Genomic DNA, 26923 nt, shown 5'->3' with positions numbered 1-26923 from the left:
ACCCGGCTCACCTCCCGGGGGTGGTACGCTGTCCGATTGATTGGTGGCTGTCGGGAATGTATTACGGTCGCGAAATAAATTTTATTTTTAATTTTTTTATCAAAATTGGCTATTTTTCATTTATAACACAAGGAAATAAGGAATTGTCCATTTCAAAAAAACCTCATCATTTTTTTACACTACCTCCATCAGTAGCCTTTTTATCTGAAGCTTTAGACTTGTAGCTCCCTCCCTCTTGAAAGGACACACAAGCCAATGCCACTGTTGACTGCTTGTGGTTCCTTGTCATGCCTCTGTGCACATTGCAACCATGTCACCAGCTCACAGAGGGGTCCCTGCACTGTCACCAGCACCATTTCTGGGGAGCTGGCAGTCACTCCAAGCAGCCCCACACCCACATCCCTGGAATGCTGCACCTGACCAAGAATATACTGACCCAGCTTGACAGAGCCATTGGTTCCGAGAAGGATGTTGCAGCTCTTCAGACCTCGGTAGATCATGTGGTTTGAGTGAAGAAAATCCAGTCCTCTCAGGCACTGAGAGAGAAAACAGAAACAGGAGAGCAAAACTAAGTGATGTGATTTCATCACAAAAGAAAGGAAACCGCTCTAAAAGATTCCCTTTCGCCAGGGGAATGGGGAGTAATGGCAGAAGACAGTGCCACTGAGAGGAAGAGCTTGCTGCTGCAACACTTGCAGAGCAGGACCTTTCTAAGGAAAGGCATGTCAGCTTTTGAAAGAGCAACAGCACCTGCTGTTGTAGACTGTCCCCTGCAAACCAGCCAGGATGACTGCTGCTGCAGGGGATGTGCTCTCTCCAGACAAGGGTTTGCCAAGAAATAAAAAACCCCTGGGGTGTGAAGTGGATCACTTTTGGGTGGGAGTAATTAATTAATTAAAATGGGCCTGTTCAACACTATATGGCTATGAATTTGATATTCCTTCCTGGCTGCTATCAGCAAGCAACATTGTAGCTGTAAAACAGAACTTTCATTTCTTGCAAGCTCAGAAATGGACAAGTAGGAAAGAGCCAGCAACATTGTTGCTATTGCTGCAGCAGACAGGGAAAACCAGAACTGGGCAGAATCCCATCCAGTGCTGGAAAAGGGCAGGAGATGTTGTGCAGAAGCCCCCTTGCTGGCTGGAGAAAGACAAAAAGAAGAGGGCTTCTCCTCCTGGCATACCAAAAACACCTACAAGCCCCAGGATGCAAGTGAGCCACTCCAGTGTCTAAAGCACTTGGATGCACTGAGGGCAGGTTTGGCAGGGTAACAGCCCTTGTGCTGAGCACTGTCATATGGGCATCTATGGAAATTCTTCAGTTCTCTTTCTTCAGATTTCTGAGATTGAAATTAGGAAATATCCACTCCTTTTTGTTGTTGTTGTTGTTGTTGTTGTTGTTGTTGTTGTTGTTGTTGAAGTCATGGGAATTATTTTCTTTGGGCGTTTCTCTCTGGATTTTCTTTTGGCCGTCCTTGCTGGCCCTCTATACTCTTCTGTGTCTAGTCAAGGTGACAGCTCGCTCCGGAATTTTTAAATAGGAGGAACATGAAATCTTCCTTTCTCACTCACCTCAGGAGCAGCTCCACTGAATACATGTTTTATGTGACCTGTAGTGGGCAGGGAAAATGAATCAGATGCTGTGAGAAAAGTTCCTGGCCTGGTGAATCCCACACAAGAGGTCAATCCAAACAGAGATTATTTTCCCTTTCACTACATCCCTCCAGGAGACACATTTCATTCACAAAGCCACCAAGAGATCAGGACAATGTTCTTGCTTGTGCCTACACTTCAACCTCTTTAGTCAGCAAAAGAATACAAACACGATCAAGAAAATACAAATTCTTCTTTAACACTCAATATTCCTGTTCTAGTAAACACTTAAAATAGCTTCTAAAATCCTCTCCTTCAGGTGCTTTTTAAAAAAAATCAGTTGCATGCACTAATTCTCATTAACTTGCTGTAAACAGTTGCCCAGTAAAGCTTCCCCAAAATTCCTCTGAGCTTTGGCTGTTCTATTGTGAAACAGCACAGCAGCAGCTGCAGGGCTCAGGAGGAGACACTCACTGGTTTGGAGTTTGCACTTCTTTGCAAAGGGAATCACTCTTTTAGCACTAGGTAAAGGGTCAAGTTAGACAATCAAATTCTTTCATGACCAAATTTAGAAAGAAAGAAGCTTTCCCTGAATTCTGGAAACAACTGCAACTGGGAACAACAGAGTTTTTAGAAGGCCTTCCGAGAAGTTCTCCCAGTCTACAGTTTCAAAGCTGTCTTGTTTGTCCCAGCAAATTGAGGAAATGACAGACCCTGTTGCCACAGACTCTCCCAGGGAGGGAAGGGAACCCCTGCAGGTTCCCTGGCAATGCTGCCCCTGTGGCTACAGACACCCCCTTTTTAGCTGAACAAATTGACAGGAGCTTTATTAAACCAGTGGCATCCTAATGCTCTTTCTGTTTCTAAATCAGCTCAGTCACTAAGAAGGAGCAGGAAGACATACAAAAGCCAGGTTATGTTACACCCTAACCTAAGTAGAGGGGAAATCTCTACTTACGTGCCAGGTGAGTCAGAAAATAGCCGGAATAAGTCACGCCATAAACAGTAACCACTGCAGCAGCAAGCTGCTGAATCATTGTAGCACTGCCGTGCAAGTTTGCACACTGTGCTCCAACACTAGAACAAACAAGGCTCCTGTCAGTGTGCAGCTGCCCACTGACAAATGCCTCAAGGCGCAGGGTGCTCCTGCTCTGAGCAAGCCCTAGGGCTGCTCTGACACTGAGGCCTTCCGTGCACCAAGGCAACCTTCTCATGTCACCACTGTGACGTGGCAACCATGCCCTGACATCACAAAGCAAACGCTCCATGCTGGTCTGTGACTTTATGCAAAGCAATAACCAACCTTCCCCACAGCAAACACAAAATAGCCTGGGAAGTTCTCCTCTGCCACAAAGCAGCACAAATTGCCCTCCTGGGCCAAACCCCATTGTTCAAGGGATCCAAGAGCAACTCCAAGAGTGCCCCAAGCACCTACAGCCTGTAGCCCAAGTGAGCACTCAGATGGGACCCATGTAAAGGAAACCAGATCGAGAAAATGGCCCACAGCATTGCACATGTGAGAAACGACTCTCACTTTGAACATTTTAAAGGTTTATTAAACCTTAACAAAGGACTGAACAAGGAAAAATGTTCAGAACTGGCAGTCTCTGTGACTTGCAGCCACATCCTCATCTACAAAAGAGATACTCTGCCTTTGATAGCCTTAGCCCCTCCAAAAGTTTGGTCAGTCAACTCTTTCTCTGCTATCCATTGCTGGAGATTACTTTCTTACATCTTGATTGGACGTCAGGTGTTTTACACCTCGCCTCCTGGTCACAAGCCAGCCCTCCCCAAATGCCCTGACTACCAAGGTTATTACAAGGGGGAGGGGAAAGAGGACAATGGGAGGATATATTACGATAACATCACTTTACATTTTTACATCCATATAATATCTATCTCTTAATTGTGAGAGCCAACCATTACGTTACTCATCTGTAACACACAGAGCCAGGAGAGAAGCCACTGTTGGCAGAACAGCTGAAATAATTGCTAACAAATCTCCCCATATATTTGCACGTTTATCGGACATGCCCAGGGCTCCTGTGCATGTACATCTCTGCCTTTAGTCCCCTTTGGAAGCACTCACACTGGCAGCATCTGCCCAGCAGCAGCAGCTGCTCCAAGCTGGGAATGTGACTGGAGGTGCTGATTTCCAGAGGCTTCTGTGTGCCAGGGGAAGGCAAGGCAGGAGCGGGTTGAATGGCACTGGCGCTGCTGCTGCTCTGTGCCAGGGAGCCCCGGCTGGGCAGGGCACGGTGCCCTCTGCGCTGCGGGCTCTTCCTCCTGCCACAGCTGGGCACACCTGGGAACAAGGCAGGACAACTTGTGGGGAACCAAGGGCTCTGTGGGAAACCAAGGGCTCTGGGCTCTGCTCTGCACACACCCAGGACACCTGCAGTAAAGAGCTCTGGAGCCTAAGAAGAGAAACCAGAGGGAAACAGCTGGAAAAGGTTTCATTGGGACCTTTCTTACCTGCTAACAGAAGTTGCCAAAATGAAAGGTTACCAAGCAGGGCCTGATCCCTGCTGCCAGCTCAGGGTTAGAAAGAAAGCAATACTTTGTTTCAGTGTTGGGTGTGTAGGGAATCACTTCCTTAACACATGCACTCCCAGCAATCTGACTTACTAGTTTGTATCCATGGAACTAAGACATATTCAATACTTTGCTGAAACTCATAGGCTAAACATTACTCCACTTTATTTGACATATTTAAACCTCTTCTCAGAATTTATTGACATCAGAGTAGGAGTGTCCTGTAGGTCCCTGGTGGTTGTTCAGGAGGAGACCCACAGGTTCAGGAGGAGACCCATGCAGAAAATAACTAAAAGACAACTGGGCTTGCAAAGCAAATTCATTCCATTAGCTGCAGTAGCAAATAATACATACCAACCCCTGGATACCAAAAATCCGCTGAGCGGGAGAAGGAGCAGGAGCGTGGTGCTCGGTAGGAGGCACAGGTAGGCAGTGCACTTCCAGGACATCCCCTGGATCAAAACGGTGTGCATCTCATCCTTCTCACCCCTCCACCCCAGACCAGGCCTTCTATCTCCTGCTCAGGAGTGGGATTTTCCCAGTTACAGCATCAGCTCACACATGGCCGGCGTGTGAGATGAGGCCACCATGGCTCACCATACTCCATGACTCCCTGCCAACAAGGGCTCCATGATGCATTGTTCCCCTTTCAAGGCTGAACTGCCCACCCACTGACCAATACATTCTTTCTCTTTCATGGGTCAAGTTCCCCCCTTTAAACAATACACTTTTCTTCATTGTCTTGTCAACCTGCTCAAACATGGATCAAATATGGCAGGACCTCGGATCTTGGGTTTCCTACTGTCAGGATGATCCAAGTGTCCCTTTTCCCTGCCCGATGGTCAAAGGAAGAGTCGGAATTCTTTGGCTCTGATTCACAAGATGGTTCATTATCTAGTATCTAAAATATTTTCTCTCAGATTCACAGAGGTCTGATCTGCAGGTCTGTCAAGGGCACACTGCCCTGCCCTGAGGAATTGCTATCTCTTGATACTAAAAACTACATGTACTTTATTTACAGTTATTTTCCAATACCTATCACCTATGTTAGACTGTCTACTTCTACTCTAAACCAATCCAAGAGTGCCAGCACAACCCAGAACATGGACGTTAGGAAGGAGAAAGAAGAAGGACAGGGAACACCCAAATTCCTCCATCTTGGGAATCCAAGCCCCTGTTCTAAAAATCCCAAAATTCTACTTTTCACCCTGTGACAACTACTATTATGCTACTTCAACTTCTGTGACTTGGGATTCTTCGTACAAGGTTGTTAATTTGCTCCATGGCTTAAGATCAAAATCCCAAGTGTCTTTGGCTTCCTGACAGGATCTCCGAGCCCCCTGCCAGGGCACCCAGAGGGATGTCCTGGGTTCTGACACTCCAACACGACTCCTGTTCCTCACACAGTCATTTAGGAAATATCTCAATCTTCAAATTCGCCTCTGCTAGTCAAGAGACTCCTAAAACCACTTTCTTCCCATTCAATGCATTCCAGCTATCTTCTTAGCAGGACCTCTCTCTTTATTCTCAAGGCTAAGATAGCCACTTGCACACATGAATCACTGCAATGGGGGAATACAGGGTTCAGCACTGCCCATTAAAGCTAAAGGAATTCACAAGACTAAGCCCTATTTGTTACACTTCATGCCGCTCCTTCCTTTTCTGGGAATCAAACACAAGCATTTCATCAATACACCCTGCAAGTGCTCTTGGTGAGTGACACCACATTGCTGTGTCAATAAAGCAGCTGGGACTCTGTCTCTTCACGCAGGGAAGGCCAATTCTTTATTCATATAACACATTTTTATACATTTTTCACAGCTCTCGTGTTCAATTCCAACTGCCTGGTAGTTTCCTTGACACACCATTCATTGCTTAGAAGGTGTTTTTGTGTGTACATGCTAAGACTTTCTCTTTTACTCAGGTGTTTCCATTTTTCCTCTGTGGACTCTCAGGGGTCAGATTTCTTGTTTATTACAGATGCAAACTGTTTTCTAACTACAACAGCTTGCTGTGTTAACTGCACTCATTCTTATGATTTTTCACATGGGAAGTTAGCTAGCTGCACATAGAAGACATAACAGGCCAGCTGGTAATTGAGCAGAGCAAGGCCTGATTTTATAAGGCCTTTCTTTCCTAATACCCCTACCTGTGTGCAGCACATGGTGACTTTCTTTCAGAAATTAATCAGGAAAACACAGATTGCCTAATGAAATTATTCTGCTCTTTTCCAAATCAGTTCACTACTCAAGTACAACTTCAGGCACATCCCCAGTTCCCTCTCTCCCAGCAGCTCAGAGCAGCATTGCACAGCGCTTACTGTGCTCCAGAGAGCACAAAGCAGGCTGGCCTGGTGGCCCTGAATATTTCTGCAGAACACTCTGCATTTCACACCTTTGCTGTGGCTCAGGGCAGAACTGCAGGCCTGCAGGTGCTTCCTGGCAGAGCTGTGGGAGGCACTGGCTCCTGCAGATGGGAGCTGCCAAGCTGTCAGTGCCTCAGGCTGGCCTGGCTTGCCCTGGCACAAGTGCCGTGCCTGAAGGACGCTGCCCTGTGCTCCAGCCTGCCCAGCAGCCCGGCTCCCTGCGCCGCTGCCCAGAGTGCTGCACACACTGCTGCCCTTTGCCAGGAGTCACAGGGCAGCCGGCACAAGAGTAGGAATCCTCAGCCAGGCCACCGGCCCTGGGCTGCCCCTGGCCTTCCTCTGCTCCTGGGCAGACTCCAGACGGCCAATGCCTCCAGTCTGGGCTGTGCCCAGCACGGCTACGCTTCCCCTCGGGAGCAGCCAGCTGCCACCTGGGCTCTGAGAGCGGAGGATTCGCCCGCTGCCAGGAAGAGGCACCCAGGGCCCGGCTGCTGCCTCCTGCAGCTCCAAGGGCCTCCTTCCAGCCTGCCTCTGCCCAGGCTCAGGCTGCTCCGGGCTCTGCCAGGCCTCTGCTGGGGCTGCACCCCGGCCAAGGCCGGGCCCGCTCTCACCTCACAGGCGCTGCCAGCTCTGCTTGTTTGTGCTTTTTCCCTGCCTATTCCTTGCAGGTTCCGCGAGGAGAGGATCTTGCCAGTCAGGACTCCTGGGCCCAGGCAGGAAAGGCGGAGCGGCAGGAGAGCACGGACAGAGTGCACGGCGCCCAGGAGTTCAGGTGTGTGTTGAGCTTTCTCGCTTTCTCTGAGCAGGGCTGGGCATTGCTGGGCTTTTGGAGGCCCAGTGTCAAAGAACAAATTTGGCTTTCTCCTTGTTGGACTTGCTCAGCACAGACGGGGGAAGGCAGCCCAGGACAGGTCTGGCTGCTGAGCAACCTAGAGCACAGCTGCCTCCTGGGACTCACTCCTTAAACCTTGACAAAAAGCATTCCAAACTAGACCAGAGTAAAAGCAAGGGAGGCTCAGGCTGGGCTTAAGGAGAGCAAAGCATTGACCTGCAAAGGCAGTCATGCAGCATAAGAAACATCTCAGAGAGCTTGTGCAGATTCCAGCCCTAGACATTCCGAAGCCCCAGCTGGATAGGGCCTTGAGCAGCCTGTCCAGATGCTGACCCCAAGTGCTTGGAACTGAAGACTGGGCTAGAGGCTTCCTGGCATCTCTGCCAGCCTAACCCATCCTTTGATAATTGGATTGGAAAATCCTCCCCACCTCCTCCCCAAGCTATGGCTTGCAGGCTCTTTCCTTGTTTCACTAGTGAAAGCAAGAGTAATTGTGGCAGTACTCACCTAGACTTAGCAAGCATGTCTTAGCCATAGAAGAACTTTTGCAAGTCCAGTATCCACTGTAATCAGAAAGGAGTGTAAGAGCTAGCAGGCAGGAAGCTGTTACTCAGCTGAGAGTACCTGAGCTTTCTGGAAGTGTTCTGTGGCTTCTGGAAGCTTGTTTGACTTCCTCAGTGGTGACTCCTTCACCTACATGAACAACAAAGAGAGATGCTAGTATAGGGAGGGAATTGCAGCATTCTCTTGAGGTGGAAGTAGAGGGCTGTTGGAAGCCCCTGAGACTGCCTTGTGTGGGACATGCTATGCAGTCCTGGTCTTGCAAGGAGACTGTGTTGCAATTAAAGGCTTGTTTGTCTGCTTGCCGTAGGTGGAAGGAATTGGCTGCATTTGAGAGAAAGCGCCACTCCTCACTGGAGAGGGCGTCTGAAGTGGCGGCACCGACAGCAGAGGAATGGCAGCCTCAGAGGGATCTGCTGAAGGAAGCGGTTCCTCTGGCCGTGCCAAAGGTATGCTCACCTTGTTCCTAGGCAGCACTTGTGGGAGAGGGATTTGTCCTAGCAAGACCCCCCCGAATGCTGCTTCTGGCAGCAAGCTGAGACCAAGCCTGTGTTGTTGTTGTTGTTGTTCCTCTTGAAAAATGGTGCGCCCCCCCACTGCCAGGTTTTCCGCCGGCAGCGGCCAGCCCACAGGGGCCTGGAGAAGCTGCTGCAGGAGTTCTCCCACCAAGGGCACACCCTGTCCCAGGTGTGCAGAGAGAAGGCGGTGCTGGCACAAGAGAACGCTGCCCTGGAAGCCCGACTGGCAGCCACGGAGCGAGACCTGCGAGGCCTTTCAGAGCAGCTGGCAGAGGCCAGGTAAAGGCAGGGAGGAGACCCTGGGTGGGACATTACTGAAGGTCTATAGTTACAAAAGTGGTGAGCATTATGCCAGGATTTACTGCCTGCTGTGTGCTCTCCAGATGTTTCTTGGGCAGAGAAGCAAAGAGATACAAGCAAAAAGGGAAGGATACTGTGATGTGAATCTTACTTTTCTGCCAGCTCAAGCTCTCAAAGCTTTTTTTGGGTGCCTGCTTGGGACCCCTTGCACATTCCTGTGACAAGTGCAAAGCAAGCCAACTTGGCACTCAGTTGAGGACCAGGGACACTGTGCAGATGTTTGCTGAAACCAGAAGTTTCCCTCTGGTTTTGCTTTCTCCTTCAGTGCATCTGACCATCAATCTTTGCTTGCCAAGCTGTTTGACATGGGGTTTTTGGAATTCAAGGCTCTTAGATGTGAATGTTGTGAGCAGGGCGCTGACGCTTCAGGTGAAGCTGGAGGGTCATGCTGAAAATCTTGAGAGCCTGCAGAGCTGACTCTTGTGAAGGATGGTGCAGAACCTAGAACTGCTTATAAACAGCAGCAGCAGCAGAAGGGAAAGGTCTTGTGACTTCTTGACAGTGTCTGGGGATTCTTGCTGCACACTGATTCTTGCCCACTTGTCCAGTCACCTCTGTAACCTGTCAAGGATCATTTTGGCTGATCCTTCTTCCTTTTTAAAGAGTGCCCAGATATTTGGGCACTGCAGCTTAGTTAGGCAAAAATAAAGGTAGCAAGTGGTCTTGTTTATCCAATTCCAGTCATTTAATTGGCTGGATATCTGTCCCTCCTCCTAGAGAGTTCTTGTGCAGATAGAAACCTACTTCTGGTTTCCTACTCATGCTGCTAGAAGCCAGAGGTTTTGCTATATGGTTTGGTGAATTCCTTTAGTCCCTTTTACTTAGAGAGTGCCTGGCCAACAAAGTACCTATACATCCACTATGAATGGCATGAAGCATTGAGGAGTCAGCCAGGAGAGCCCTGTTCTGTCCTGCACCTGCAGAGTGACTTGGAAGTGCTGATGAGCTCAGGGCTGTGAGCAGAGGCTGGGCTTTTTTCCCTTTGCAGATACTTGGTGGGCACACCCATGTGTGATAGGTCAGGCAACAGCAATTTCAGCTTTGGTTGCTGAGACCAAACTGAGCTGGGCTAGGTCATGAGGAAAGGTTGCCCAGTCACGTGGAGGGGCCTGCTTTGCTGTGTAAAGTGGCAAAATAGTCCTGCCGTATCTGAGTTTCCATGCAAGCCATTTTGCATACTAAGGTGTAGGGATCTTAAGGACATCTTACTGCAGAGGCTGCCCCTGTGTGCCAGGAGCAATTGCTCTTCATCTTCACGCCTTGTAGGTCAGAGAAGGAGAGCCTGCAAAGCAGCCTGCTGGAGACTCAGCAGCACTTATGGGAGCTGGAGATGGCCAGGAGCCGTGTGGAAGCCCAAGTGCACAGGGCCAGGCAGGCCAAGGAGGCCATACTGGGTGAGAGCCTGGTGTGCTTTGTTTCTGCTGATGGCCCTGCCCCGTGCAGTGGCTGCCAAGGCAGCTCTGTGCGCAGGGCTTCTGAGCAGTGAAGCAGCTGAGGGCAGGTCCCTCCTTGCCTGAAACTGGAAGGGTTTAAGGCCAGCAGATTGCTCTGCTTGTGGAGTGTCTGATTGCTGCTGTGTGTCATGTTTGCAGAGGATGTGAGGGGCCTTCGTCGTGAGCTGCTGGCTGTAAGAGCTCTCAGCCAGCAGCAATGTGAAGACATGGCTGAACAGCTCCGCTGGGCACAAGAGCAGTGCTGCAAGGCTCTGAGACTCTGGCACTCTGCCCAGGAAGAGGAAAAAAGGAATCTCGTGCAAGAACTGGTAAGAAACAAGAGGCACCTGAAGATTTCAGGCGGGTTTGGTGGGCTGTCTCAGCAGAAGAGCAGCCTGAGTATGTGACATGGCCACAAGCATCTGCTGTAGCCAGACGTTGCTGGGCCAGGCAGCAGGGGCCTTCAAGGGCTCATACTTGAAGGCCTGTGAAGAGCCAGAGGACAATGCTGGGACAGAATATGCATGCACAGGTTGAGGATGGGCATCAGCCAAGTTCCCCAGGAGGCTGGGTGGTCGCCACCCAAAGCATGGCAGCGAAGGGGCAGGATCTTGCCCACAGCCTTGTGCCATGCAGCAGGCGGCTGCTGACCTTGCTGCCAACTGCAGTCCCAGCAACTGGGTTCCTTGCTTTCTGTCCTCCCATGGTGGACAGATGTCTTTGGGCCTGAATCATATGCAAGAGGCCCCGTGTTGCTGGTATTTCAGCTGGTGGCCTGCCTTGTGACTGGATCATTGAGGCGCTGGCCTCATCCTCATCCTGCAGTCCATGTGCAGCTCTTCCTTGATCAAAGGGCAGGGGGAATGTGAGCACAGAGCCTCTGAGAACAGGCAGAAATGCTGAGGAGAGAGGGGCTAGAAAACAGGCAGCCATGAGAGCAGGGAAGGAAGGTGGCATCTCCTTCCTTCCACCTGCTGACACTCCCTCTACATTTTGGGTTAGAACAGCATTGCTGGAGGGCACAAAGTCATGACTCATGTGCACTTTCCAGGTGGGGGGGTTGGTGGAGGGATGAAGCTTCCATCTCTTTCTATGGGGAGCATTGCTTGTACTTCATCAGGAATTGTCTGTTCCACTCATCAGGAGAGACAACTGGAAGAGCAGCATGTGGAGGCACGGAAGCAGCTGGAGGAACGGGCAAACTTCCTGGCAGAGGTACAGAGGGAGCAGGAGAAAAGGCTGCTTGAGATGAAGGGGGAAATTGCCCTCATGCAAGCTGAACAAGAAAAGCTACTAAGCAGAGGCAATCAAGAGGCACAGAGTGTGGAAAGAGAGTTTGTGTGCTGTTTTGGACTCCTCTGGGCTCCTTATGGGCACTGCTTCCCTGGGCACTTTCTGTCTGGGTGGAATTGTCTCTTAGGTGGCCCCATAGAAATACGAGCATGAGAACAAAATGCTTTTGGAAGTGAGAGCACATCAGTTTTGGTTGCCACACAAGTGGAGTGTGGGAAGTTTAAAGCCATCTTCTCTTCCTTTGTGTGCAGGTGCTGCAGGAAGAGCAGCGTCAGAAGGCTGCTGTCATCCACAAGGTGTACCAGCTGCAGAGAGAGCTGAAGCAAAGTGAGCAGCTGAGGCAGAAGTTGAATGAGCAGTGGCAGAACGGGCAAGTGAGCCTGAGTAGGCAGGCAGCAGAGGGAAGGGCAGTGGTGGGGGCAGGAACTGGAGATCTGAGGAAGGGGAGGCAAGGACTACTGCAGGCCCTGGAAGCACAGAGCCTGGCAGGCTCCAGTGCTGAGCAGCAGGAAAAAGAGCTGGGATGCAAGGGTTAGAGCTGGGTAGAGAAGCAGGAAGAAGTGGCTGAATAGAAGTGCTTTAGAGACTGGAAAAGAGGAAACCTGAGTGTGATAGCAGGTGCCAGTAAGATTTCTCTTGATGGAATATCAAGGTCATGCTGCAGGCTGAGCTGCAGGAAGCTGAGAGGAAGATGAGGGCAATGGAGAAGAGGCACCAAGAGGAAATGGAAAGGATGCACAAGGTCCTGCTGCAGTGCAGGCTGGCTGAAGAAAAGCAGGTGAGTGAAAGAGCAGGAGGCACTGCAGTCCTGCAACAAGTGGTCTCTGCCCTTGCTGCCTTTCCCCTGCAGAGCAGCAGTGGATGGGGGCAATGTCTCTGACTGCTGTGCTCTGTGGGCTCCATGGCAGCTGGACAGAAGGACACTTCCTGGGCTGCTGAATCTCAGCTGCTGCCCTGGGCAGCAGGGCTAGTGCTGTGGCCAGTGGGCCAGCAATCCTGTGAATGTATTTCTGCTGGCCTCTTAGTGCTCCCTTTGTTTTTTGAGGGGCTTGTTCAGGTGAGCATGGTGACCCACACAGATTCTGAGCAAGTTGTCCCTGTCCATGGTGACTGCAGTCCTCAGAACGGGCTGAAGTCTAAAGTTGCTCTTTCCCTTTCACACTCTCCTCTACGGCTGGCTGTGACAAGCTGTAGTCTCTGGCTGCTTGTGTGGGTTTGACTTGAGGAGGAAGAGTTGACAGCTCAGCCTGCAGCCTAGCACCAGTGCTGTTCCTAAGGGCTTGCCTTTGAAATGCTCTGTCTGGGACATCTCTGCCAAGCACCTTTCTGACACAAACAAATTTCTTCTCCCAGGTGGACGCAGGATCTGCCATCGAAGCTGCTGGTGCAGCAGCATCCTGCCAAGAAGCCTCCTCTCCACAGCCTGAAAACCAGAGCATGAGCAGCTCGGCCCGCTCAAGCCAGGAGAGAGAGAAGCAGTTCCTGAAGCTGCTGAGTACGTCCTGGGGATTTCTTGTGTGACCGAGCAGTGTTTTATAGTGTGTGAGCCTCAGCATGGGCTGGAGCACATGTTCCTCCTGCCTTTGGTGTCAGACAGACATTTTGGATCTCTACAGAAGACAGTGTTGTGCTTGGGGGCAGCCAGGCAGCACTTTGAGGCGTTCCTTTTGCCTTTGAGGGCAGCTGGGAGTGGGGGGGCTTTGCCTGAGCTTCCCTGTGCAGTGAAGACAAGAGCAGGGATTGTTTTGCAAGCAGCAGAAGGCTGCAACCCAGCCAATGACTCTGTGAAGGTGTGTGTGCTAGTCTGGCCAAACTGATGAGAACACTTGGCTTCCTGGATTACCTTTAGACTCCTGACCTGTCACCAGTCATTGGAGACAAAATACTTCCCAGAACTTGATTGTCTGTGGGGCTGGTTTAATGCTGGTGTTGTTTTTATGACTGTTAGTACTTCTACTGTTCCTTCTACAGTTTGGGTTTGATAAGAATTCTACATTTGGGTTAGCCTGACCTTCTGGATGAGAACATCATTTGATAGCACAAAGAAGAGAGGAAGAGGTCTTTTCAATGTGCCCTAAAAGCTAAAATGTTACATTGTTAGAACAATCCTGAGGTATCAGAGAGGAAGAGTTGTTTTCAAAGTGCCCCAAAAGACGAAAACCACCACACTTTTTTTGACAATCCCTGTTTGATATTTTTGTTGTATGCCTAGGAAGATGCATCAAAGAGACACATCCATGTGGCATTTCCAGATAGAACTGCCCTGCAGGCAATTCTCAGGAGGAAGCATGCAGCCCCTCTGCTGCGTGTTCCTCCAGTACCAGGCACTTTGTCACTGCTAATGCCCAGCTGGTAAACACTCTCGGAATACTAAGCATTGGCCTCAATCCCTGCACAGATTCCTGCACTCGAGGAAAGCACACCAAGGCCTTGGTGACTCTGCAGTACAGATGAGTTGCTTCTTACAACTAGTAAGAGCTGCCAGTGCAGTGCTGTCAGAGACTAACAGGTCAGGCACAGAGCAGAGCCCAGTTTACTCAGTGTCTGCCATCAGCTGTTGGGACAAAAGGTGGATTGATTGACTCCTCCGTGGGTCTGAAGAGAAAGACAACCATGTTCTGCCTTGAGTGGGGTCAACACCTTGTAACAGAGCTGGGTCTGCCTCTGGCTTCTTGACAGTGGCTGTCAGTGGCCGTTCATGGGCTTTGCCAAGCTTTTTGTCATCCTGCCCTGCCACTGACAGCTGCTGTGCCTGCAGGGGCTGGAGCCTTCCTCAGCTGTGGGGTTGCAGCTGCCGCCCCGTTGCTGCAGCTTTGCCTGGGCTGGTGAGAGGATCAGCATCTCCTTTGTGCAGGTGTCTGTGTCACGGCAGCGCCTGAGGAGCGGTGCTGTCCTTGTGACCCGTCTGGGCTGTGCCCTTTGGGAAGATGGGGCACGTGGGTGCTGTTCAAGGGGCCAAGGCCAGTGCCCGTGGCTGCTGCAGCCCAGGCTGAAGACCAGCACTTGTAGTTCTTCACTAAATGAGGAACGGGCAAAGTGGTCTTCAGAACTTAGCCTGCTCCTAAATAAAAGGGTTCTAATTCTTAGAGTCATTGTTCTTGGATGTAGCATGAGCTGCTGTTCTCTGAAAATGTCAAGGCATTCTTTAGGCAAACTGCTGAGAGGAAGGGAACATCCCCTCCTCTCCTGGAATTCACTTTGCAAGATTCTTTCTGCTCTGCAAAAAGCAGATGTTGATAAAAATTCATCCCAGATCCCAGGATGCATTGAATCTTTGGAAGTATGTAATCTTGTGCTGAATCTCCCAAGAGAGTGTTTCTTCCCAAGAAAATGAAGGCTCCTGATTTTTCAGCCCTCCTTCCCATTTGTAGATGACAGCCGCTGGCCTTGGTGCCTGTTTATCTTCTGATTTCTGTCTGTTCTGATGGTTTTTCCATGGGCTTAGTTTCCCCTCAAGGCAACCCTGCAAAGGAGTGTGGGAGAATCAGACTCTGTGCAGAGCTGCCTGTTTTGCTGGGGCTGCTGTTGTTGTTCTTGTTGATGTTATCATTAGCTAAAAGACCACAAATTGCTCAGAGCCCCAGAGAGTGGAGCTGGGTTTCAGATCTCCTGCAAGCTCAATCTCTCTGTTTAGAACTTTGCTTCTTGCATTTTGTTTCTTTCAGGGTGTGTGGTGAGTGTGGAAGATCCAGAAAAGAAGTACACTGGATGGGAACATCTTGGCAGTGGGTGAGTGCAGCCAGGAGTACAGAACCACGGGCCAGGAGTTTTGGTGGTGCAATAGCATGTGGGGAGTCAGGCAAGCTGCAAGCATCTTCAGAGCCTGGCTCCAGATTGTCCTTGTCTCACTACTGAGGCAGTACAAGGCATCATCAAAGATGACTGGATGCTGACAATGTCTTGGCTGCCTCAAGGAGCAGGACCTGGAAGCCCTCCTGTCCCTCCAAGATGTGGCACCAGTTTGCCTATTTTCCCAGGAGACATGGTTTTGTATGATTCAAAGTAATATGGCCACACTCATGAAGGAAGGAAAACCTGAGAGAGCAGGTTTTGTGTGTTGTTTCCCACCAGACAGCTGTCAGATAACAGCTCTCAGTAGCATTTCTTAGTAGTATTTTTCTGGAAACAATATTCAGTGGTCAGGAAAATAAGAAAGGCTGTGTGGCATTGCCTGAGTTTGGCAGGTAGGATGAAAAGAGAGCAGTGAGAAGGCCCAGCAGCACTGTGTGTTTCATTGCCTGGAAAGGCACGCCACAGGCACAGACACAAGAAGGAAAAGGCAGAGAAAACCCCCCCACATGCATAAGCTAGTGTGTACATTGAAGATTTCTAGCAGCCCTTTTTCTTCCTGTGGGAGCCAGCTTTTCTCTTGGACACTCTGCATGGCAGAGGGCTGCTGGGCTGCTGTGCCCTTGGCTGAAGAGTAGACAAAGCCCAGTGTTTTAGAGCCACTGCAGGCAGCACAGAGCTCCTGCCTGAGCTGCCTTTTGCTCCTCAGCACTGAACAACTTCTCTGCTCTTGCCACTTTTCTGATTCTAGGGGCTTTGGAGCTGTTTATAAGGCCTTCGACACTGCCACAGGACAAGCGGTGAGTGCCCGTGCAGATCTTGCAGCTCTTGAGTGCTTTCCCTGTGATGTGATCTGTGGCCAGAGCTTTGGGCCGCCTGTCTTTGCTGCAGAGGCTGTTCTGCAGAAGCAGTCTGTCTAGAGGCAGGCTGCAAAATGCATTTGGGACAGACTTTGTCCTTCCTACCTACCTGAATGAATGCAAGGATGGCCGTGGTGTCTTTCAGAGGACACGCTAGCTTGGACTTACTGGATAAATGTGCATAGATTAGCTGATGGCAAGAGCCATCATTCCAGACCAATTCCTCTTAAGCTCAGGTTCAGACACAGATATTTTGTTTTCTATCACGTGATTCAGTTGGAAAATACAATGCAAGCCCTTCAGAAAGAGAGATCTTGTCTGGAGCACAGTTTTGCCTTTGAGTCCTAGGGAACCTAGTTCACATACACACACACCTACACACACAGAGACAGAGACACGTGCACAGATGAATGAGAAGAAGTTGATGAAGAGCCTTAAATAATACAACCTTGTGTTGATCCTGTGTTCCACTAGAGAGATGCTCTCTGTTCTTAACAGGCATGGTGGTGTCTTGGAGAGTCTTGCTGCTCTTTGGGGCTAGAAGTTCCAAGTCCTGAATTCTCCTTTTTGACTCTCAGGAAATACATTCCATCTTCCTTGATAGTAAGGAATTAGAGAAGGTAGTTCCTTATCCAGCTGCAGAGCTGTGCTCAGGAACTGCACTTGGAGGGAGGTCTCGGAGGCGTCCAAAAGCCCCAAGCCCTGTGCTTAGAACTTGGGGCACATCCATAGTGTACCACAGAAAGGGTTATTCATTTTTAAACCCATTCAATAATTTCAAGTCTAAAGATTGTTCTTCAAAATTGCAAAAGCCAAACTGAAGAAGTGAGGATGTGCTGGGATTGTAACTTTACCTTGAGTCACTTTGCACTTTACACTTTTTTGACAGCATTTTCCCCATCATGTTTTATGTGTTTACTCTGGCACACAATTGAATTGGCAGCCTTCTCTTCACAGGAGAAAAATTACTTTTGGCTTCCAAAGTGTGTGTAAATGATAATAGTAGTGCTAAACAAAGTCTGTTTGAGAAGTCTGTGGGTGCAGAGGGTGGTGTTAGCGCTTTGTGGTTGATGGTTTAGAGTCCCTTTTTTCCGAGGTGACAAGGCATCCAGGCCCATGAGTGCCAGAGAAAGAGGCTCTGGTCATGTCTGTCCCTAAGAGCTTTTCATGTCATTGTAGGTGGCTGTAAAGGAACTTTATCTCCAGCACCAGTGCTGTGAGGGAATATTAAAAGAAATCCTGCTCGTGAGAGAAAATAAGAACGCCAATATTTTCAGCTACTTAGAAAGGTAAGTAGTTCTGGTGATTTTCTGGGAACGTTCATTTCCATACTTGCAAGGCAAAGATTTAAAAGCTCTTTAGCCACTGGCAGAAAATGGATCTTTCAATGAACATCAATCCACTCCTGCACCAGGCATGGGAGGAGTTTGCATTCTGTCCCCATGAATGCTTCCTGACATAAACAGCTTGAAGATTGATCTCAGAAACCTGGCTCTCTTACTAAGCCAGCAGCCTGTATGTTCACTTGCTGCATGTGGTTTTGCTGGTTTGGGGCATGATTTTTTCCAGGTGTTGGAGGAGAAAACATGCCAGAGATTATGTACCTTGTGCTGTTCCCACTATTTTCCATAGCCTTGCATGCCAAAAGACTAGGCTAGGAGACACATAATTTGCCAGGTCTGAAATTGTTTTGCTGTTTGTGACTGTCCTTTCTGCAAGGTTTTCCAAAGGGTGTTGGCAGTGCTGCACACCCACTTGCCTTTAGTAAAAGCTGTGAAAACTGTGTCTCCTTGCTGCTGGACGGAATGGTGCAATTTGTGTCTGAAGATGATGAAGCAGCTGCTGGGATGTGTCCACTTCCAGATTTCTCTTTTTCCTCACTAAACCTCCTTTTTCCCCTGCTTGCCACCTAAGCCGTCTCCTTTTCCATGGATGTGCCTTCCTCCTTTAGGTGGCACAGATGGCAGGCACTGGCTAGCCTAGGTGGAGTGTGTCTTCATTTGATTGCATCTTCATTTACCAGTGACCTGGAAAGAAAACTCAGCTGTAGTCTTTTCTTCCCCACAGCAATTCAGCTGTGCATGTTCAGCTCCACGCTGTTGCTTTCCTCTTGCAGCTACCTTGTGGATGAGGCTGTCCTGCTGGTGTTGGAATATATGGATGGAGGCTGCTTAGCTGATGTGGTCACTGTGAGAAGGATGGCTGTAGGACACATAGCAACAGTGTGTGGGGAGGTAAGGGGTCCTGCGTGTGCTTGGGATGGCATGGACAAGGCTCATCCTTTGAAAGCACTGCAAAGTGAGTGATTTCATGTTCAGAGCTTTCTTTCTGTGTTGTTCTTCTGCTTCAGAGAAGAAAGAGCATCTGGACTGAACTGCCTGCCAGTGTCCCTGCCCTTACTGTACTCTGTTCTTCACTCTTATCCACCATTATTGAACTCTCTGTCTCTTTTTCCTTTTTATTTTCTGTTCTGCACTTTGCCTCCCCAAGCCTTTGCCCAGAGCCTTTCTGCACTGCCTTCTTTGCCTGTAAGTGCAAAGGTGCTGCTGTGAGAGTTTTAAACCAGAGGCCAAGCCAAAGAGAGACTCATGTGTCACAGGTCTCCACTCCAAAGGATGGCATGGCACCCAGCATGGTGCTTGCTGCTGAAAACTGACGAAAGAGCTACTTCCAAGTCTGCTGTCGAGGCAGCCATAGAACCCTTGTCCTGCAGTCTCCCACCCGACAGTGATCCCCTTGGTATCCAAGGCAGGGACGTTTTCCTCTTTTGGCAAACCCTTGTTTGTCGTCCGGACGGGGAGAGCGCATCCGCTGCAGCAGCGCTCATTCTGGCTGGCTTTGCAGGGGACAGTCTGGAGCAACGACTGACTGATGCTTCCCCCTCCAAAGCTAATATGCCTTCCCTTGGAAAGATCCTGCTCTCCTAGTGCTGCAGCAGCAAGCTCTTCCTCCTGCCAGCACTCACTGCTCCTTGGAGATCTGTGAATCTTCAGGAACAGCCTCCTTCTGCATGTGATGAAATCAGATCAGGGTAACTCTTGGCCTCCTCTTTCTTTTTCCCCTGGCAGTGCCTGCAAGGCCTGGCTTTCCTTCATGCCAAGCAGGTGATCCACAGAGACATCAAAAGTGACAACATCCTTCTGGGCCGGGATGGCTCCGTCAAGCTGGGTGGGTATTCCTGCTGAGGCGCGGCGCTGCGGGGAGGCGGTGTGGGGCTGCTTTGGAGAGGTGCCGGGTGCCAGCAGTGGCTGCTGAGAGTGCAGGGAGTGCTGCGCAAGCCCAGGCCGCAGCTGGAAGGTGCTGAGTGGTCTAGAGAGCAACCAGGTATCCAGAGTAACTTTGGTTTGTGGGTGTTCCTTCCAAAGGGAGAGAGTTACAGTGTAAACGTTCAGGGCAATGAGGAAAAGCCAAGGTTTTGTGGGAATCGTGGGTGGGTTGTTACCTGTACAATTGCCCATGTCCTTGGCTGCAGCCCTGAGCAAGGAAAGCCCAGCTGCTTTTCCAGCTGGATTCAGCACTGCGTTCTGGGACTGAGAGTGAGAAGCCCTTTTCCTTGGTTTCCTACTTGAAGCAGTGTTTGTTTTCCTCCTCAGCTGATTTTGGCCTCTGTGCTGTGCTCAGCCCTGAGCACAGGAAACGGAGGTCGATGGTCGGGACCACTTACTGGATGGCACCCGAGGTCGTGAGAAGAGAGCCTTACGGCCCCAAAGTGGACACCTGGTCCCTTGGCATTGTGGGAATAGAAATGGCCACAGGAGAGGCTCCTTATATGCAGGAGACCAGTGTCAAGGTAAGGTGCAAATGTGCTCAGATAGCCGTGTCCTTCTGCTCCATGTCCATTAGAGAAAATCCCATTCCCACAGCTTGAAGTGCTTCCAGCAAGGGCCACTTCAAAAAAGGTCTCTGGGGCTCACATCAGCCGTCAAGGCAAGACCTGGTGCTGGAATAGCTGGGGCTGCACTGGGGCCTTTTTTCCTTTGCGAGACAAGGCTCATCTCTAAGCATCTGCTGGGCAAGAAATTGCCGCTGCAGACTGGAGTTTTAAAGATGGGGTCTAGGTGAGCCCTGAAGGATATGGAAGAATCACATAGAGTCTCATGTTTCCTTTTGCTTCAGGCCAGCTACCTGATAGGCAAGCAAGGGGTTCCAAATCTGCAGCAGCTCAGGCTACCCCCTGGCTTGTGTGAATTTCTGGGCTGCTGCCTGCAGATGGATGTGGACAGGCGAGGCTCTGCCAAGGAACTTCTGCAGGTACAAGACAAAGCGGCTGCAGGCCAAACAGCTGTTTCCTGCCAGGGTTTGCTCCTTGGCCAAAGTCCAGGGAATCAGATGGGCCCCCCACAGAGTAATCTCCACTCTGGGTGCTTTTCAAATGAAAAGCAAGTAGGATCTTGACTGCTTGAGGTTAGAAGGGCCCAGTGAAGGTCATCTAGCCCAGAACTTCAGCCACTGGCAAGGACATCTTCAAGTAGATCAGGTTGTTCAGAGGGCCATCCAAGCGGAGCTTGAATGTTGCTGGGTTGGGGCTCCTCCCAGCTCTCTGGGCAGCCTGTGCCAGTGTTCCAGCACTCTCCTCACAAGCAGTTTCTTCCTCAGAGCCAATCTGAATTGAGTGTCTTTTAGCTTAAAGCCGTTCCCCCTTGTCCTCTTGCAATTGGCCCTGCTAAAAGAAATGTCCCCAACTTTCCTAGAAGCCCCTGAAAATATTGAAAAGTCTCCTTGGGGCTTGCTCTTCTCCAGGTTAAACAGGCACAAGGCTCCCAACCCTTCCTCAGAGGAGAGCTCCTACCTTCTGGTCATTTCTGTGTCCCTCTTTTGCTCTCAGGTGCTGTATTCAGGTTTGCCTGGTAGCAAAGGAACTGAAGTATTGCAATGCTGGGGACGGGGGCTTGAGGAACACAATGAAAGCAGTCCCTGCCAAGCAGTTTTAGATTGGTCTGTGGGAAGGGGGGAGCTGGGGTGGAGCTCACTGTGAGCATCCGAGGGCACCCAGCTTGTCCCGCCTGGCCCACCCTTGGAGGTTTCTGCCAGCCAAACAGGCACAGCTGTGCAGGATTTGTGCCAGCCCCATGTGCTGCCTGGCCCCATCAAGTAGATGAGAATGGCTGTGGCTTTGCTGCCAGGTTTGGTGGCAGACAAGGAGCTGGTGACCAGGCCACTTCCTTGGCTGTGCCTGCTGTGAAGGAAGATGCCAGCCAGCACAGGAGGGAGTGGGGTCTGCTGAGGCAGACACTGCTCTTCCTGCAAGCCAGAGCTGAGCACATCTGCACCCTGCTGCTTGTGTCCTTGCTCCTGGCTTGCTGCTGAAAACCTGAATGTCCAGCTTTCCTGAGATCAACACGTGGGATCAACATTTTTCAGAGCTCTTGGGAGTCTCTTGACTTATAGCGCACATCTCTCTTGGACACTCAAAGAGCCCATGTCTGTAGAAAAGAGGAGCTTGAATAAGTCTGGTGACTTTCCTGAAAGGAATAAATCCTTAGGACAGCAAGCAGATATCCCACAGTGATAGCAGGACAAAAATCCCAGCAAGTGACGACACCACGAGGAATGGACTAGTGCAGTTCTGGGCCGTGTTTGCCTGTGCCAGCAGCATGCTGGACATGAAGGCAGCTGTGCTGCTGGTACCCTCAGTCCCATGTCTGTGTATTTCTGGGTGCTGGAGGAATCCAGGTCGACCCTGTTAGGAACTCAGTTTGGAAAAATGGTTCCTTTTTCCTTTGTCTCTTTTAATTTGGTTTGTTTTGTTTCTTTTTCCCTTTGGGCAGCATCCATTTCTGCAATCAGCGGAGCCTCTCTTAAGCCTCTTCTGACAGCCTGATTGCTGCCATCCCTGCAGCAAGGGAATGCAAGAAGCAAAGGAGATGACAAGGTGTGAGAGTCTGTCCGAAACGTCCCTCATTTTTTGCCTCTCGATCATCATGAAAGCCAAGACCAGCTGGGAAAGGGAAAGATCCTGTTCTGAAAATCCAGGTCTGTCTGGTCCACCAAGCCAGATTATTTCCTACGGGTGTGTTTGCTCAACTCATGGAACACTGCACCCAAGAAGGGGCAGTGTGCTCTCCTTCGCCTGCATCACCTAGCAACGCTAGTGCTGGAATTTCTCCACCCTCCTGACTTGGCTGGACTTTCTCTCTGGAATGACCTTTCTGGAGGTCACCACAAAAGGACCCTCCATTCACCGTACATCAACCACCGTGACAGATGGACTGAGATGGGAGAAGGTTCTCCCTCAAGGACTGAGATGTGCGACCCTTACATGGAAAAGCTCCCCTCTTTTCCCAAAAGGACTAAGACTGAAATCCCCACCGTAGGGTGAGGGAAGGCGTGCGTGGGGACCGGAGCAAGTTTTGCAAGCGACCACTGGACCGAGAAGACAATGGTTCCTGCCTACGACATCTGCTGCTGACGACGCCTGTTCCTGATGGACTACTGATGGACTCCTTGTACCCTTTATCAATAGACTATTTTGAAATGGGTCCCCTTCCCCCATTTCAAAAGGACTATAAAAAAGGTTAGACCTGACTGATACCTTTGAGATCTCCCCTGACGTGAAGACGACAGGCCTCTTCGTCGACCGGACTTCGAGGGACTTTGTCATCTGCACATCTGGTAGCTATATACCTCCTTGCCCTCCCTCTCTTCTTTTTCTTTTCCTTACTCTTTTCCCTTTCTTCATTCCCCTTCTCTCTAATGCATCTTTGCTATGGCTATTTAATAAAAGTACATGTATTTTTGATTTTACTGCAAATCCCCTTGTCGTGTCAGTTTTTGCACCCTGAGATCAGTGAAAAAGAACCTACACGAATCACGTCCTTAGGACGGATCGTGTCATAAATTGGATCTTGGGTCACGGATCTTGGGTTCTGGGGACGGAGGAGTCTGCAGGTTACGTGTAGTTTGTAACAGGGGAAGGACGTTTCACGGCAGCCGCACCTAAACCGTCAAGTTTCCCAAAAGGGGTTGAACAGATTTAGAAAGCAAGGGCTGTGATTCGAATTTCCCGCATACTGCACAAACCAAGGCGGAAAAATCATTCTCCAAACTCTTTTTGAGGGTTCTGTCTCCAGAATATCACAAAAGATCTCTTGGTGCAAAAGGGGAAAAAAAAACAAAACAAAAACCTGTTTCTGTTGTAAGAGTGTGTTTAACTGTCTGGGAAGGAAGAGACACCTTGAAGAAACTAAGCAGGGCCTCCCAGATTGATACTGTCTCTTCAACTGTGTGTGAGTGTTTAACTGTCTGGGAAGGAAGAGACACCTTGAAGAAACTAAGCAGGGCCTCCCAGATTGACTCTGTCTCTTCAGCCACCCAGGGAAAAAGTTGAGTGAAGGGAAAACACAGTGTGTGATTGTGTAACCGAAAACACCTTCCTGTTGTGGTCCCTAGTCCCTTCACAAGATGAATGAAGATTTTGGTGCCAAGGCAAAAACTGATTTTTACACACTACTTGCTAAACACAATGCAAAACCTTCACCAGGCGGAGAGGCCTGGGCAAAGAACAATTGGTTTAATTTAGAAAATGTTGTTGGTAGAATATGTTCTCTGCAGCATGAAACAAAATTTAAACTTGGTAAAGATAAAACCATCCTCTGCTCAGTTTTGGGAGCCTGCCTCACAGCAGCCATAGAAACTCGCTTTAAGCGAAGAAGTGAGGAAAATGCTATAATAGACTCCCTTCAAAACTTAGTTGGAGTTTTGCAATAACAATTAGATGAAGAAAGAAATGAAAATAATTTATTACGGGCTGCCTTGAGAGAGGTACATGTTGAAAATTCACAGAACTTTGATTCCTCAAAAGAAACAGAGGAGAAGGAAACTTCTCACCTTAATCAAAATTACTCCCAAAAAGAATTAGTTCTGATGAAAAATTTTGGAGAACACTGTTGTTGCAATAGCATGAAACCTCAAATTAAAACAGAATGCAACTATATTAATGATGAGGATTTTGACCCACATATAATCACTAAAGAAATCCCATACACTGCTACTGAATTAACAAAACTTGCAAAGCAGTATGGGCTTCTCTCCCACAAAACTGAAACAAAATCTCTCACTGGGAAAGTTCAAACACATTTGTCAGAACAAGAAGCCTGTGGGTACTGGGGACATGGAGTGTTCTTAACAACGGGAGACAGACGCATCCCATGGTCCCTAATTCAGCATATAGCTTATTGGACAGAGGGGCTTAACCTCTCGGAAAGGGGAAACCTTTTAACCATAGCTGGTACCCCTGACCAACTCCTGGAAAACATTCACAAAGCTGCCTGCTTGCAAATAATGCATGAAAGAAAACCAACTACAAGCTATGAGTCACCAATGCAATCACCTGTAAAGTCTAAAATTATGACCTCTTTAATTCAAAGGTTTACAGAAACACTTAAACCTATAGCAATTTTCCCTCAAAAACCCATAGCAGCTATGTCCCCTATAGAAACACCAGATAAACTTCTTAGTAACCAGAATAACCCATTTGTTCCCTCTTATGACTTGCCGAGAAAAGGGATAAAATGGGATTGGAGTCTTTCTCAAGAGAAAGCACTGCAATCGCTGATTTTTGAAGCAACAGCTCACCAAGCACTGGACCCTATCCATCCTACAGATCCCTTTCAGGTAGAGTGGGGATTTGCCTCCTCAGGGTTATCAGTACACATTGGGCAGCGGGGTCCCGAGGGTCCGACAAGGCCTGTTGGTTTTTATTCCCGTGGTTTCAAAGATGCTGAGAGAAGATACTCTACCTGGGAAAGAGGTTTGTCTGTGGTTGGCTTAACTCTCACAGGAGTAGAAAAAAACTTAGCAATACAAGAAACTGAGAGCTTGGGTAGCAGCCAAAACAAGCTTGCCTCTGTGATTAAAGCAACCCCTCCTTTCTTCCCCACTTCTGCTAACAGGGTTAGTTAGGGGTTATCAGTACACATTGGGCAGCGGGGTCCCGAGGGTCCGACAAGGCCTGTTGGTTTTTATTCCCGTGGTTTCAAAGATGCTGAGAGAAGATACTCTACCTGGGAAAGAGGTTTGTCTGTGGTTGGCTTAACTCTCACAGGAGTAGAAAAAAACTTAGCAATACAAGAAACTGAGAGCTTGGGTAGCAGCCAAAACAAGCTTGCCTCTGTGATTAAAGCAACCCCTCCTTTCTTCCCCACTTCTGCTAACAGAGAGGGAGAAGGCAGTGCTCAGGTAGAGGAACTGTTAACCATTTGTAGTATTTTCCAGTGTAAGGGACAGAATTATTTTCTTGTCGGTATTAACATCAAGTCCTATGCCGCACTTGTATTTGTGTTGTTTCAGGCCAATGCTTTTAAAAGAGCTACAGGAAATAATACTGTTAAAGCAATACAGGGATGGTTTGGAATTTTCCTAACCCCACAGGAAATTCAGTCTGATAATGTTTCTCACTTTACGGTCAAAAGTGCGCAGGATTGGGCAAAAGGTGAAGGGATTGAATGGACTTCTCACACCCCTTACGATAGATGGGGGGCAAATGGGTGTCCTAAAATCACTGCTTTTTGCCTGACAGCTCCAAGCATAATTCCTTCACTACACGACCAGATGATTTCAAGAACCCAGCACATTACCCTGGACAACCTGTTTTTGGTGCACCACCCCCTATTGTAGGGGAAGTACCACTGGCGTTAAAAACCTCTCTGACAATCCCATTATTCTAACTCTTTCTGCCTCTTCGTGGCAGATTCTGTTGTGCTTATTTTTTACAGAAGAACTCCGTGGGACATGAAGACCTGAGAAACCATGATAACACTAGCATTATACAACAAATATAATGTTTTCCTTTCCCTTTATGATAACACAAAGTGATAATATTACACTTAACATGTAAATTAAGTAAACTTGAACAAATTGGCCGCTATGAGTGAAAATCTGACCAAATTACAGCAACCACTGCAATCATCCTTAACACATCAGTGGCTGCTATCAAACATACTGCCAAATTGGGAAAAGGTAAATGTAAACGACCACAAATTAGTGATTGATGCACTCAATGCCACACAAAATAATGTTTCTTTGTCTCTCAGCTGTATTCAGGCTCAATTGTGGATGCAGTCAGTTGCTGCCTCAATTATAAAGGAAGGTGAAGAAGGCACTTTTCCCACTGAAATTTGAAAAGTAATCTGGGACAGTGCTACTGACTTTGAAAAAGAATTCCAATCCTGGTGGAATTTGGTGAATTTCACTTATAACCCCATTTCAAACACGGCCACAGCTTTTGTGTTAACCATACGTAGTGCTTCAGTACATTTGGTTTTTCCTATTATAGCATTAGGGATAAATCATGACGGAGCTATCCTCTATCCTTCGGAGCATAAGGAATGGGCCCGTCAGATTAACAACAAATGGCAAACTGTCAATCTGGAATCTTGTCTTGTCCGTGAACAACAAGGGTTCATCTGTGAAAGCAATGCAATCATAGCCCAGGACATCTGTCTGGACAGAGAGCAGAATATCTGTCACTTTGAAATACATCCTAACGAGACTTCTGAAACGGTTCTCATATACATAGGCAATGGATGTGCATGCTTTAGAACTGCCTGTGATCTTGTATTTGTAGAAAATGTAGTAGTGGATACTAGGAATCATTCAAATTCCTGTGCTTGTAATTTTACCAGAATTGTAGGATGTGATTTCTCTTATGTAGCTCCAGTTACCTCTCACCAGCTTTTGCAATCTAATTACACCCTGATTCACAAATTAATACCTACTCCAATTGGGATGAACCTCACTTTGGTAAAGCAGTTGCTGCTCCACCAAGACTTGGCTGAGATTCTGGGA

The 26923-nt window shown here is 48.8% G+C and overlaps 1 protein-coding gene and 1 long non-coding RNA gene across 3 annotated transcripts in view; one reads left to right on the top strand and one right to left on the bottom strand.

The window, feature by feature from the left end:
• The window catches only part of LOC135292225 (uncharacterized), a 5070-nt gene extending 1303 nt beyond the window's left edge, over positions 1–3767 (bottom strand). The window contains exons 1-3 of the long non-coding RNA XR_010354694.1: positions 2551–3767; positions 1572–1609; positions 437–536 (exon numbers count right to left, since the gene is read on the bottom strand). This is a non-coding gene — a long non-coding RNA (uncharacterized LOC135292225). The remainder of the gene's footprint in view (positions 1–436; positions 537–1571; positions 1610–2550) is intronic.
• A 6585-nt stretch (positions 3768–10352) lies between these two features.
• On the top strand, positions 10353–24996 carry LOC135292226 (serine/threonine-protein kinase PAK 3-like). Of its 2 annotated transcripts, XM_064406447.1 has the most exons (13): positions 10353–10525; positions 11340–11411; positions 11741–11863; positions 12142–12267; positions 12843–12984; positions 15155–15218; positions 16030–16078; positions 17318–17427; positions 18255–18372; positions 19207–19306; positions 19732–19928; positions 20255–20389; positions 21907–24996. In XM_064406447.1, exons 1-13 carry the CDS (start codon positions 10424–10426, stop codon positions 21949–21951), a joined length of 1383 nt encoding a protein of 460 aa, XP_064262517.1. In that variant the 5' UTR covers positions 10353–10423; the 3' UTR covers positions 21952–24996. The 2 variants fall into 2 exon arrangements, with proteins under 2 accessions (XP_064262517.1, XP_064262518.1); XM_064406448.1 differs by lacking the exon at positions 20255–20389.
• Positions 24997–26923: the final 1927 nt, after the last annotated feature.

The sequence above is a fragment of the Passer domesticus genome, unplaced genomic scaffold (genome assembly GCF_036417665.1).
Source record: "Passer domesticus isolate bPasDom1 unplaced genomic scaffold, bPasDom1.hap1 HAP1_SCAFFOLD_241, whole genome shotgun sequence".
Lineage (NCBI taxonomy): Eukaryota > Metazoa > Chordata > Aves > Passeriformes > Passeridae > Passer > Passer domesticus.
The sequence above is the reverse complement of the archived record's forward strand: the minus strand, read 5'-3'. Positions and strand labels throughout refer to the sequence as shown.